This window comes from Xyrauchen texanus, chromosome 7 (genome assembly GCF_025860055.1).
Source record: "Xyrauchen texanus isolate HMW12.3.18 chromosome 7, RBS_HiC_50CHRs, whole genome shotgun sequence".
NCBI classification, from domain to species: Eukaryota; Metazoa; Chordata; class Actinopteri; order Cypriniformes; family Catostomidae; genus Xyrauchen; species Xyrauchen texanus.
In genome coordinates, this window is record NC_068282.1 from 16,556,277 (window position 1) to 16,570,977 (window position 14,701).

Consider the following 14,701-nt stretch of genomic DNA (forward strand, 5'->3'; position numbering starts at 1 on the left):
AGGAGTTTCCTGATTGTAAGCATTTTGAACGGTCTTTTTGCGAGCACCTTGTTCAAAACCCTGAGATCTAATATTGGTCTGAGGCCGCCGTCTTTCTTGGGGACAAGAAAATAACGGCTGTAAAACCCCGACTCAGCTCAGAGAAGGTGGCACTCTCTATGGCCCTTTTGCACAGAAGGTTTGTTATTTCTGAACGAAGCATGCAGGCTGCTTCCGTGTTCACAGTAGTTTCGAGCCACGCTCTGAAGCGGGAGGGCGGCGATCGAACTGTAGCAAATAGCCCTGTTTTATTGTGGTTAACACCCATTTGGAAATCCCTGGGATAGCTTTCCACGCTTTGAAGCGTAACGCTAGAGGGTGAATGGCCAAGTCGCCCTGATTGCCGCACACAGCGAGCTGAACAGAATGTGTGAGCGCTTACTGTGCTTATGCATGACTGCTCGCAGACAGCAGGGACAGGCTGTTCTGTGAGTGACTTCCGATTGAGGTGAATGGGGAAAGAGTCACATCTGTGAAGTGATGCGCGAGCATAGTCACGGACATGGGACTTACATACAGAGAGGTGTTTGCTGGCCGTGTGACAGAGCGGGCAGAGAAGGGCGCACGACGGATTCGTGGGCTGCTTATTGACTCTAACACTCGAGCTGGCTGTGCCTGCTTTATGTGAGTGGGCTCTGATAGGGACATGGGAAGTGTAATGCTTGTGTGTAGGGGTGAACACTGGATTGTGGGCACATTTTCTACACATAAGGCATGTTTGCTTTTCACAAAATTTATTTTGTTCGCCGTGAAAACGGCATTTGAGTGCAGGCAAGCGGGCAGTATCACCGGCTTGTTGGCTGCTGAATCCACCACTGCAGTAGCCTGAGAGAAGGGGACTGACAGGGGGTGAAGCTTTGATGGTGGTCCGGCCGCGGCAGGACTGAGCCGTCGTTTCCTTAACAAAGCTAGGAGGACTTCGGTTGCTCAGGTTTCAGCGCAATCTTAGGCCGAGGCCCGCAGGGTGGCAGCGGTCTGCGGCGGCTGTCTGAGTGCGTTCTAGGGCGGCCGCCCTGTCGACGCTGAGAAGTCTGGCTTTGCTGGGCTGGGCGCTGTGAAGAGGCTTGTGCAGGAGGCTTGTCACGTGGGCGGCCTGCAGAGGAGCTAGCGCGACGAGGCAGGAAGAGATTCATGGCTTGGGTGGCTTTCTGGACTTCAGAAAAACGGTCAACAATGCCACTCACCGTGGAACCGAAGAGACCGGACGGAGAGAGCGGCGCGTTGAGGAACGTGGAGCGCTCAGCTTCTCCCATATCGGCTAGTGTTAGCCATAGGTGTCTCTCGGTCACAGTCAGCGCGGCCATGCACTTCCCTAGGGCTTGAGCTGCAGCTTTGGTGGCGCTGAAGGGCGAGATCCGTCAGCTCCTTAGATCTGAAACAGCCTCTGGGTGCCTGCCTTTCTCATCCCATTCTCGGAGAAGGTCCGCTTGGAGGATCTGTAAACGGCCATGGAATGCAGAGCAGATGCGGCTTGGCCGGCGGCGGCATAGGCGCGGCCACAGGCGGAAGTAGTTCTGCAGGCCTTAGACGGGAGCACTGGCTTAGACCGCCATCTCGCGGAGGGCGGGCAAAGGTGTGCTGCTACCGAATCCTCGACCGGGGGGATGGAAGAATAGCCCCTCTCGGTGGCGCCGTCCACCAGAGCAAGAGAGGTGGAGACGTGGGATCGGTTCCTGGCCGAGAGAGGCGCATTCCACGATTTAGAGAGCTCGGCGTGGAGTTGGATGCAAGTTCACTCAAGTTCGTCTATAGGCTGCAGCAGTTGCCACAGAGCAACCTATGAGCTCGCTAGCTAGCCCGCTCAAGGTATGCAGTTGCTGCACTGCGTTGACATTGGATACAAAATTAAGGATAATTTTTTGGCTTCAATATCTCAGAAAAGATGAATCTTTCCGTAGCGTAAGCTAGCTTACGCAATACGAGAGAACCTCTCTTAAGATAACCTTATTGTAAAATGTTATCAAAAAAGTTATTTATTTTACTGAAATATATTAAATCTCTTTATATAATTGAAATACACTACCTGACCAAAAAAGAAGTCACAGTTTAGATTTAAATAAGCAGACATTTAAGAGCCTATGATTGGATCATTATTGCAGTGAATGATATGTTTCAGCTGACAACAATTATTATAATCCTAACTGATGTAGTGTGTATCTTTTCATTTCTTAAACAACCATGTCAGAAGATGTATCCCGTGGTTGTGGAAAAGATGTTACTGTGTTTCAGAAGGGGCAAATTACTGGCAAGCACCAAGCAAAGAAAACAACTAAGGAGATTGCTGAAATCACTGGAATTTGGTTAAGAACTGTCTAACGCATGATTAAATCCTGGAAGGATAGTGGTGAACTGTCAGCTTCACGGAAGAAACGCAGTGGGAAAACAATCTTGAATGATTTCAATCAGAGATCACAAAAACTCTTGGTGAAATCACATCATAAAAAACTGACAATAGAACACATGACTATGTTTAATAGTGAAAGTATGAGCATTTCCACATGAACTATGCGATGAGAATTTACAGGATTGGGACTAAACAGCTGTGTGGCCACAAGAAAGCCACTTGTTAGTGAGGCTAATCAGAAAAAAAACAACTTCAACTTGCTAGGAAGCATAAAGATTGAACTGTGGAGCAATGGGAAAAGGTCATGTGGTCTGATGAGTCCAGATTTACCCTACTCTAAAGCTATGGGCGCATCAGTGTAAGAAGGGAAGTGCATAAAGTGATGCACCAGTCATGTATATTGTCCACAGTACAAGCCTCTGGAGGCAGTGTTATGATCTGGGGTTGCTTCAATTGGTCTGGTCTAGGCTAAAAAACGTTATGTCCTCAATGACCAGATTATCCCATCAATGGATTTTTTTCTCCCTTGACGACATGGGCATATTCCAGGACGACAATGCCAAGATTCATCTGGCTCAAATTGTGAAAGAGTGGTTCAGGGAGCATGATGAATCATTTTCACACATGAATTGGCCACCACAGAGTCCTGACCTTAACCCCATTGGAAGTCTTTTGGATATGCTGAAGAAGACTTTACACATGGTTCGAATCTCCCATCATCAATACAAGATCTTGGCCGCTCTTGATGGAAATAAATGTTTTAATGTTGCATAAATTTGTCGAAACAATGCCACGATGAATGCGTGCCGTAATCAAAGCTAAAGGTGGTCCAAATTAAATATTATAGTATATAACTTTTTTTTGGCCATACATTGTACTTACAGTAGAAATAGTGGACAAAATAACACATGTTTGATGTAACTATATTTCAATTACAAAGGCAGTTGCACAGATTAGTAATAAGATGTTGATAGCCAATTAGCAGCCCTGGAAGTACGTAATTTAAATGTTGCCATTTTTTTAAAGGCCAATCACCTTATCTATAAATGGCTTGTGATTTATTTCTCTTGAACTGCAGTAAAGTTTCATCATGACACCACTGATTAACTGATGTTGCCACAAGGACGTGCACAGTCCTTCACAAATCTTGAGCTGTGGAAAACTATAATTAAATATCACACTTTTAACAGCACCCCAAAACAATTGGCCACTGGTGAAAAGGCAGTTTTGAAGCATTTGTATGTTGCTTGAAAAGCAATTTGTTTAGTTAGAATATGCATTTAGTTAGAATGTTACATTTGAAAGTCAGTCAATTGAGAAAGATGTAATAACGGCATTTAACAGCAGGTGCTAACTTTCCAATGCTAACCAGCCAAATCCTGACCCCTTGGATTTGATCACACGGGAAGTCGGCATGTTGTTTCGGAGAGTTCCAGTTCCCTAGGATCGGCCATATTATGCTGACTCACTGACAAGCGGTATCTACCATTACACACTTTTGCATCGGTTCAAACGTGTTAACCTTTCCTTGTAACATGACCAGAATTGCAGTGCATCAGCAGCAGATGGGAGATCTTGGTTCAGATCCCACGTTGAAACCAGGAATTAGTCGTGTTTGCATAATTAGTGACGAGCGTGATTCTGAGGTTGCATTTTTACACCTAAGATTACAGTTTTACTCCACTGAGGTTATGTTTAGGTTTGGGGTGGGGGTACAGTTTACTAAATATGCATTCCTCTTCAATGTATTACATCCTGTACAGCTGAAAACAACTAGAAATTTCTCCTGGAAAAACGAGCTCACACGTTCCCGTACACCTAAAAATACTTACCACTTTGGCAACTGGGGGGCAGTGTTTTGATTTTGTCAAGTATAGACCGAGTTTACCTAAGAAAAGTCTACGTACTATTTGTAAAACTTCAGCCTGCTATGCCTCTCCTGACCACTAATTGCTACTAACTTCCTGAGTCCCCTTGGTTCCCACACTCGATATGTTGACTGTTAACACCTGTGTGTTTAATTTAAACTGTTTCATCTTCCTGTGTTCAGTCTTGAGCCAACCTGCCTAGATCACCTGATTTTTTTTACCAGTTAAATTCTGTTTCTGAACATTTTGGTCATTTGTTATTTCTTACCTGTGAAGCATGGCTTCCAGTTTTTGTTTTACCTTTTGAGATAAAACCCCAGTAAAATATCACTTAGTTCTCTGAGCTCCCATTCACTGCAAATAGTGGCCTGTTAGAGTCTTCCATCACCCTGCCAGAGGAGAGGTTGATGACCAACTGCTGCAGATTTATGAAAGGACAGAGTGTGGCTGAGTTTGCCATTGAATTCTGCACCCTTGCTTCGGAGAGTGGTTGGAACCAACGAGAACTGAGAGCTACTTTCCATCTTGCCCTGTCTCCAGTGCTTAAAGATGAATTAGACTTCCGAGACCCAGCTCCCGATCTCGAGTCCTTAATTGTTATGGCCATCAGAGTGGACAACGACATCCAAGAGTGTCAGAAGGGAACGTTGCAGGGAAGTCAAGTCGTCTGAGACCTATGTTCCTAAAAATGTCCTTGTGTCACCCTCTCCTTCCACCAATTGTGTCACCACAATTGCTTTAAGCTCCCCATAAATTACATTTATGCATTTGGCAGACGCTTTTATCCAAAGCGACTTACAGAGCCCTTATTACAGGGACAATCCCCCTGGAGCAACCTGGAGTTAAGTGCCTTGCTCAAGGACACAATGGTAGTGGCTGTGGGGCTCGAACCAGTGTCCTACTGATTACCAGTTATGTGCTTAGACCACTACACCACCACCACTCATAATATAAATGTAAGATACAAGCGGTTCTGAACTGGCCCAACCCTACTTCATTGAACAGGTACAATGACTTATGGGATTTGCCAATTTCTATAGATGATTTATTAGGAACTTCAGTTCTATTGCAGAACCCCTTACCGCCTCACCAAGAAGACATCGAAGCCTTTCATATGGAACAAGGGGGCCAACCAAACTTTCAACTGCCTGTTAACCTCCACACCAATCCTGACTCTCCCAGATCCTGAGTTACCCTTTGTCATGGAGATGGATGCTTTGGATGTAGTAGTTGTTGAAGTTTTGTCTCAAATGGCTACGAATGACAACAAACTCCACCCTTGTGCCTACATCTCACGTTGACTCACTCCAGCAGAAGGAAATTATGACATCGGAAACCGGGAGCTAATGGCTGTTAAGTTGGTGCTTGAGGAGTTGAGGCCTTGGCTGGAGGCGGCCAAACATCCATTCCTCATCAGGACGGACACAGAAATCTCACGTACATCCGGGATGCTAAAAGGTTGAACCCATGCCAGGCTCGATGGGCTCTTTTCTTCAATTTCACACTTTCTTACCATCCAGGCTCTAAAAATTCGAAACCCGTCGCTCCATCAAGGCAGTTTGATCCAACAGAGGAGGAGGGCAAACCCGAGCCAAATTTACCTTGCTCCAGAGTTGTTGCTTCTGTCCAGTTGGGAGTTGAATCGGTGGTGAGTAGGGCTCAATGACAACAATCCGATCCAGGTAACGGCCGTCCTGGTACTCTTCGTACCTAACCTTGCTTGTTCTTTTGTGTTACAGTGGGGCCATGCATCTCTTCCCTCAGGACACCCTGGGACTCTAGGACTCTAAAACACATCCAAAGGGAGTTTTGGTGGCCCAAGATGCAAAAGGACATCCGGGCTTTCATTGCTGAATATACGGTGTGTGCCCAAAATAAGGAACCCAGAACCCATCCTCAAGGTCTCCTAAACACACTACCAGCCCAAGTTCCCCTGGTCTCACATTTCATTGGACTTCGTCACTGGTTTAACAAGATCGCAAGGTAACAATCATTCTGGTGGTAGTAGACAGATTTTCTAAAGCATGTAATCTCATTCCACTACCCAAGCTCCCTACGGCTAGCCAGTCAGCAGACCTCCTCAGCAGACCTCCTGGGTGTCAGCACGAGATATTCTAGACCCAAGCCTCATCAGGGATTTCCACCACCAGGGTCCGAAGTGTACACATGTGTGTTTCCGTATTTAAATTCACCTGTTTCATCTTCCTGTGTTCAGTTTAGAGCCAACCTGCCTAGATCACCTGATATTTTTTGCAAGTTAAATTCTCTGTTTTTGTACATTTTGGCCGTTTATTCATTCTTATTTGTGAAGCATGGCTTCCTGTTCTTGTTGTACCTTTTGAGATAAAACTCCAGTAAAAGATCCCTTTGTTTTCTGAGCTCCCACTCTCTGTGTCAAGTTTTCATCTGCTCAAGGGTCCAGCTTTAACCAAGCGACTCAACACAGATTGCTCAGTGGTAGAGAACAGTGTACCCAGACCCAGGTTTGATCCCCATGGTGGATGACACCTCACACTGTTTACGATTTAACTGTAAGATCAGTGTCCACATACATGAGTATATGTGCTTTGTTGCACACAATTTTAACAGCATCACCACTCATATATAGATTAAAAACGATATATTATCTATTAAAAGTATAAATTATACTTGTCACATGTGTCATAAGTATCATTAGTCATGTTTATGATGCCTAAGCCATTATGTTGAATGTGGACTGTATTAGACAGAAGCATTTGAGGTCGGGGAATGTTTCTGGCATTTACAGCATGCCAATTGTTTCCTCCAGAACTGTAGGACAAAGTTTGATGTTTTTATTTACAATGTTTGAGAAATCTTGCTGAATTTTACTTTTGTTCCTTTGTTCTTGTCACAAAAACTGGATCTATTCCTATCACTTTTCAAACCCAAGAAACTGGGCAGAGTGTACGTATATTTAAAAAGGTAGTTCACCCTAAATTGAAAATGTACCCACATGTTATTCACAACCAGTATGGCCAAATCTTAATGACAGATTTCCTCAGGAACCATTCACTTTCATTGCATCTTTTTTTATACAATTAAAGTGATAACAATATTATTATAGCAATCACAAGATGTTTAAGTCACAAACGTGAGTTTTGTAAAGTTTATTCATTTTCCTTATATTGTCCTCTGGGCATTCACCCCTCATTTATCTAATAATTTAAACATATTTCATAAATAGTGATTTGGTGATTTGTGGGGTTGACTTTACAGAATAAAACCTCAAAACAGAATATTAGAAAAAAAGAAAAATAAAGAAATTGGTCACACATCTGAATCATGGGTTATATATGTACAACATACAATAGAAGAGGGAAGAAAAGGAATTAAAGTATTAATGAGCATCTACTGACACAATGTAACTGCAAACAACCTGTTAAAATGACGTTATCAGCTCACACAGAATATTTTTAAGAGATTTATAAATATATTTAGATTGTATGCAAGCAGGAGTTGAGTATACAGCATTACTCTCCAACCAGACAGCAAGGTTTTCGGTCCCTGAAAATTGGAAAAGTGCTCATAATGACTGCATGGTGTTAAAGAAATCTCCCAAACAAAATTGAATACAATCAGTATAGAACCTCTAAATGCAAACAATATCATGCTGTCCCTATGTCAAGAACAATCTGCTATGTTATCATTGTTGCTGTACACAAGGATATAATACAAATGATTACAACAAATATGATTTGAATACTGACGATCAAAAAAATAAGAAATATGGATAATGTTCATGTTGTAGGAGGAGAACCTGAGACAAGTTGTGTATTGATGTCAACGTACAATTGTCTGAAATGCATTAGGAGCTTTTCCTTTCACCTTCTGCTAAAATAACCCTTCCCAAATGTATTCGGTCAAACAAGCATTGTAAATGGCCATATGATGTTTACATAAGGCCTACAATAATATCTTAATAAAATACTGACTCAAGCATTCTTAAAAAAGGAGGGAAAAACACATCCATCCTTTCACTTGAAAATCATACAGTATTTGCTACACATCTACTTTAAAAAAAGCAACAAATCTGAAACACAATATCAGGTATGTATGTCTAATTATGTATGATGTTGATAGCATCCTATAATACTTATGATGGCATCTTGGAAATCCTTTGCAGGCCCTGATGGTAATATTCCACATTTCCAGTGTTTTTTGTTCATTTTTTTATCTTCTTGATATCCTTGAAATTAGATGAATGTAAAATTATTGTCTGATCTTACATGTACTGAAGCATTTTCCATGATGATTTCAAAAAGTGGCATCAAACCAAGGCAGATGGAAATCAAGTTCCAAAAGCATATCATAACATGATTATACACAAACTTTGTCTAAATAAGATCATAACAGCAGAGTGTAAAGTTTAGTACAGCTTGTGTTTAAAAAGCAAGCTCTGAAACAAAAGACGTAATTTGACCTACAGCCCTCATTATGTTGCATTTCCACAATATAATGCTCTTTCAATACTAATCTCCTGTGCTCTGACAATTAAGATTTATTGGCATGAAACATTTGCAAAAATCATCTCTCAATATGAATAAGCAATACATAAATTTATATCCAGACTGTACAAATTAAAAACAGCTCTGAGTGCATCATGCAGAAGTCCTGTGGCTTCAAAATTCAACTTCCGTGTACGGAGATAGTCATTAGAACATTTATTTAGCGTGAATTTGAGTGCATGGGAATGTTTGAGTGCATATGTTTGGGTATGGGCATGGTAAACAGCACGTTTAAGTGCAGGTAGCATTCCATAGGATCCCTTAGGTACACCGCAAGGGTTAAAATGTAGAAAAACCTTGAAATAGTACATATGGCGCACAAGTACGTCCCGTAGAGCAAAAAGAAATCTCAAATTTCCACTTGGCAACATGAAAAATTATTGTGAAGGGAAAACCTCATTGACATCTGAGGCCTAATTCACGTAGTACAACCAATAGATCATGTTAAAAAGAGAAAAAACAGAGGGAAATATTATCCGTGACCATCGATCAATAGCGTTCACATCTGTGAGGTCAGGGATTTTGATTTTGAGCTGGGAAGAACGCCTGCGTAGCCGCGGTTTCTTGGACTGTGTGTTCCTGTCCAGGCTGTGGCGGCCCGTCTCAGGCCGCGTTGTGCTCTGCTTCCGATACTGGATTCCTGAGTTATCGAACACCATTGAAGTGGAGTTTCGGGCCTCGCTAACGCTGGTCGTGATCTCATTCCCGGCCACCTCATTGTGGATCTCCAGGGTGGTCAGAAGGATGTTTCCCTGGGAGTCCACCTGCAAGCAGAAGAACTGGTTACCATATATGTATTTTTAAAGAATGCAAGCCATTTAAGACATTGTTTAATCTTTTAAATTAGATTTTAAATCCTAGATTTTTAATATTGACTTTTGAACCCCTCTGTATAGAAGGTTCTCTCTCACAGTGGGACTGGTAGTTAGATGATCTATAATGGATGCACTCACATGAAATACATAAGGGAAGAATAAAATGTACTATGTAATGGCCTTCAGAACAGTTCTTTGAACAAAAGAACTGGTCTTATTTGCAATATACAACCATTGCATTGTAATGTTCACTGTACGGCTCACAACAGAAAGTAAAAACGAGCTATACTATATATTAAACAATACCATAGACACATGACAAAAAACTTATATTAGCAGTATTCAGGGCTGTTTAAGTTCAGGCTATACAACACAGCATTTAGAAGTGAACAGCACTCGTTTTGTCATTTCTTGCACAAAAAAACATCTGATAAAATACATTTTCATCAATGCTAATGCAGTTTGAATATTAGATGGTCGAAACACATGGGCGTCACTTTGTTTTAAATAGTGGTGGGGACTGTTTGTGACATCACAAAGTGGCAAAACTCATGAACATTAATTAGGTTATGTGCAGATAATGTCAAATAATCTTTTACTGTTTTAATAAATAGTCATTATTAATTACCAATTCAAGCGCTCTGATAAATATTTCACAATTAATTTGATAACTTGTTTCAAACATTTGACACTGTCAGTACTGGGATTTGGTTAGTCAGTGGATAAATATATGCATCAGTACAGCATGCACCTGAAAGACTGGCTCTAGTTCTAGGAGTTCTGGGTTGTAATCCGCTGAGTTATCTAAAGATAACATTTTAATTTAATAAACAAATTTTGCATCTGTACATTAGTGGATGTAATGTGTATCATGAGTGGGGACACATTTGTTTGTTCTTTTGCAATTAAACTGGATATGAGCATGAGCTGCTGAACAGCAGAGCAAGTAGATCGAGCGTCTTTATGCACGAGAGAACATCGACAGGCAAAAAGTGGTAGGGACCTGTCCCACCCGTAAATGACACCTCTGCCGAAACATGTACACTTGTAATCTTGTAATTGCAATCTCAAATTGTTGGGTCATAGACTTTTAGACTGTGAACAGAGAATACAATTTATATTAAGGTTATAAACAGCTAAACAGCAGTTTTGTTAATGAACTGAATTAAGGCTACTGTAAATAAGAACTGGAAAGTTGGTAACAACACAAGGATCATATTTAGCATTTTTATTAAAAGAGAATTTCTATATGGTGGTTCTGGAGGTGTAATACAGCATGTGGGAAACATAAACAAAGCAATATATTCCTTGTGTTCTTATTTTTATCAAATCAAAAAGGAACAAACACAAAACAGACTTGGGTTGGCAACAGCAAACATACAGTAACTGGAACACATACATTTACATTAACTACAATAAACACACTAACTGATTTACATGATTGAAAATACAGTGATAAACATCACCTTTGCATGTAACATGACACAAGGAGATTTCAAGGAGCAATTTTGAGTGCTAACTCAAATGAATCACACAATTTTTATATATATATATATATATAATTATTATTTTTTTGACAGATTTATTCAAATGAACACTTTGAAAGAATCAGTTTGGTTAAAAGTAAAGAAAAAACAACAACTTCCCAACAGTAAATGACAGATGCACCGCAATCTGTATTTCTTGGAACAACATCAACAAGGTTTTTTTCACAAGAAGAGGTCCCTCCATTAGATTAATTGTTTATTTGGTGTTACCTATTATTCTCTGCATCAATAAATAATTCAGAAATACATTCTATCAGAAATCATCAAGTCATAATCTTGATCAAAGTTTGTGATGCTGTCAGATGGGAAAACAACAACAGAACATGAGGATGGCATAGTGTGGAATGGCATACTTAGTGTACTGAACCGAAATATCCGACTATATGAATGAAGGACATGTAAGTAAATAGAATTCTAAAAATCTTGCTGATCTTTCAACAGGATCTGAAATCACATATGGAGAAAAGAGTAGGAAGGTACAAAAGCGAGATGGCACAAGAAAACTCCATCACCAATACACAAAACATATGTCAAGACAGGCTTATGTATGTTATCAGGTCACACTTTATATTAGGTGTCTTTAACTACTATGTACTAACATTAAAATACATACAATACAATGTACTTATTGTGTAACTATATTTTGTTCAGCAAAATTCTCACAAGATCCACATTTGCTGCTACTGAGATTCAGGTACAGATTTAGGGTTAGAGTTTCGTGTAAGGGTTGGAGGTTAAATTCGGCATAAAATGAAAATTCACCCTATCTATTTTTTTAAATGCCTGTTACTGATCTTATTGTGAATGATTCATCCATGCATATGTTTCTGTTTTTTTTTTTTTCCTCGTAATCTTTAATCGAAATAACATAACTCGATCTTCCGGTGAAACGACAGACTTCTCTCTGACGACGTATGCAGGACTTCTCCAATCATTTAATCTGCTTAAACCCTGTCCCATTCTTATAAATACCACAACATTGTGTAGAGTTCAACAAAACATCAATCGCATGTTGGTGAAGATAGAAGGTGTATTTCATCTGTTTGTCTTCGAAACTATCATTCCTTAACCCAAACTTGGTTACAGGTCAGCTGGCTTGAATTTACAATTCGAATGAAGATGAATAACGGCGAATTCGTGGTTGTGTTTGAGACATTTCACGCCCGAACCTGATTTGATCACTAATGAATACAACACTTCGGATGCCTCTGGAGTTTACTTATATTATTGAATGCAGTTATATTGGGATGCACAGCACAAATAAGTGCTTTATATTTGGTGTATGTGATTTAAATGTTAAAATATCTTTTACTCACTTGTTTTTCAATGGCTACAACCTCTTTGTAAGCAAAGACCCCAATGTGCTCATGCGTTTATGGTGTCAGTTTGATAATAAATGTGTTGAAATCGCTGCTTAATTTCACCCTGAACCGGCTCTGACTCGAGCACCATGGTTTTAGGGGTGACTGTGTCCACTGAAAACTCACATTCAGATCTGCCTCCATTCCGCTATGCAACGCCAATATTTTCACAATCCAATCAACAACCAATGGATAAATGAAAATCCCTGTTGTTCATTTTTTTCTTGTCTGATAAGCTGTTTCACTCAGAAATACGTAAAAATACAGAAGTAAAGTTGGTCGTAACTTCCGTTTCATGCTGCCTTTAAGGTTAACAGTTTAACTACAGATGTAATTACATGCAGGTAATTCAAATGTAAGTAAAATGCAACAACACATATGTACATAATAAGTACAGTGCATTGTATCAAAAAAAGTCTATTGTAGTTAAAGACACCTAATATAATGTGGGTCCATGTTCTCTATAATAAATATGAGGGAAATTGTTTCTAGGAAAAATTGCTGGAGGAACATCTGGAAGAAGCTTGAAAATGTCGACACAACAGCCAGCAATACATACACTCACCCCTCGTGAGTGATGGTGGCCTTGTACCTGATTGGACTGTTTAAGGGATGACACCTTGCAATTGCCTCCTTCCTGAACAGACTGTGTCAGAAAAAAAACACAAACAAGAGTTCCTCTTCATCTGAGTTACCTCAGGATAAATCTCAACTTTTGCCTAAAAGTGCACTGAACATACAACAAAACATATCTGTTCCCCGTCAGTGGCTCTCTTCGACGTTGTGTCGGAGAAATGACACTAGGGGTCTCTCTTGAGCACCGAATATACCTCTGATCTATGAAAAAAGGCCAATGAGAAGTTGGCAGCCAGTATTTGCATACCTCGCATATTTGCGTTGTCTCGTGTGTCTGGGTAGCGATCACATCGAGGCTGCGTTTGTGGATGGTTTATGCAACGTTGCGGTCGCAGCTCGCTTTCAACTGAAAGTAAGCCACTCCAGCCGCCCCCTGCATTGCTCTTTCTTCCCACAGGATTGAGGGCAGTGCGTGTGGTGCTGGAAGCGATTTGGGGATGGCAGCGGCCCCCCCCCCTCAGACCACCCGTCCCCCGGCACGCTCGTTGACTCCTGTCCGTGCTCGAGGCAACAGTGGCTCACCTCACAGCCAACCTGCTTATCCTCCGGAGCTCGAAGCAGTTGAGCTCGCCGCTGCATCGGAGAGCGTGGCGTCTGACGAGGATGACTCCCTTGGGCTGCCGCCTTCGGGCCAGTACGCCCAAGCTGAGGCTGACGCTCAGATGTCCGACATGCTTTCCTGGGAACCCTCCGTCCTCCCCACAGCCATTGCGGCTGGATGAGTGGTTCCTGGGGTCTGGGCACCACTCACGGCTGTGCCTCCCCCCCCGGTCCCGTTTTTCCTGGAGGTGCATGATGAGCTGACGTCACTGTGGAGGGCACCTTACACCACACAACATCACAAAGCCATGCGCTAATCCGCTCTCGCTACCCTCGACGGTGGAGCGGCCCACGGGTACACGGTGATTCCCCCAGTGGATAGGGCTGTTGTGCTCCACTTATGCCCCGGAAACCCTACCACCTGGCGGGGTCGCCCTGTACTCCCTTCCAAGGCCTGTAGGACAACATCCTCACTGACAGCGAAGACCTACAGCGCCGCCGGACATGCCGCTTCCGCCCTGCACGCCATGGCCCTCCTGCAAGTCCACCAGGCCAAGGCGCATAAAGAATTGCACGTTTCTTCGCAGGGAGACGCCCTCGGCTTGCAGACGGGGCATGGCCCATGGCAGCAGGCTTGCGGCGGGGCAGGATATGAGAAATCGCCTCCGTCTGTTTCTTCACCGTTTAGAAATGCTGGGTAAAGTCCAGGAAGCAGACGCCCCCATCTCAAGGACACCCCCTCAAGGACCCGGAAGGCTCCCAGGCACTCCTGAGACAGACGACCCAGAGCCCAAGATGTTAGCTCTGGAGATGGTAAGACCCCTCCGTCCCCCGGTGGAGGGCCGGGAGGAGAATCTTCTTTTGAATTTATTTCATTTGCTGCTCCCCTTAACCGGGGCAGCGGTACCCAAATTCTCAATAAAAGGGTATTTACTTTGTCTCTGGGTCATCTGGCCCACAAATGCTGTTCTCACGGCACTCTGCCACCAGATCTCAACAGTCCCGGCATGCTGGATGCGGTCCCA

The 14,701-nt window shown here is 42.3% G+C and overlaps 1 protein-coding gene across 4 annotated transcripts in view; it reads right to left on the reverse strand.

Annotated features, from left to right (window-relative positions):
* Positions 1-7,373: 7,373 nt before the first annotated feature.
* Positions 7,374-14,701, reverse strand: part of LOC127646422 (gamma-aminobutyric acid receptor subunit beta-3) — a 139,279-nt gene continuing 131,951 nt past the window's right edge. For 2 of the 4 annotated variants that reach the window (XM_052130061.1, XM_052130062.1), the window contains 2 exons: positions 13,066-13,146; positions 7,374-9,541 (listed from right to left, as the gene is read on the reverse strand). In XM_052130061.1, coding sequence (XP_051986021.1) covers positions 9,191-9,541; positions 13,066-13,146 — 432 coding nt within the window. In that variant the 3' untranslated portion in view covers positions 7,374-9,190. The remainder of the gene's footprint in view (positions 9,542-13,065; positions 13,147-14,701) is intronic. The other 2 variants (XM_052130063.1, XM_052130064.1) reach the window with 1 other exon arrangement.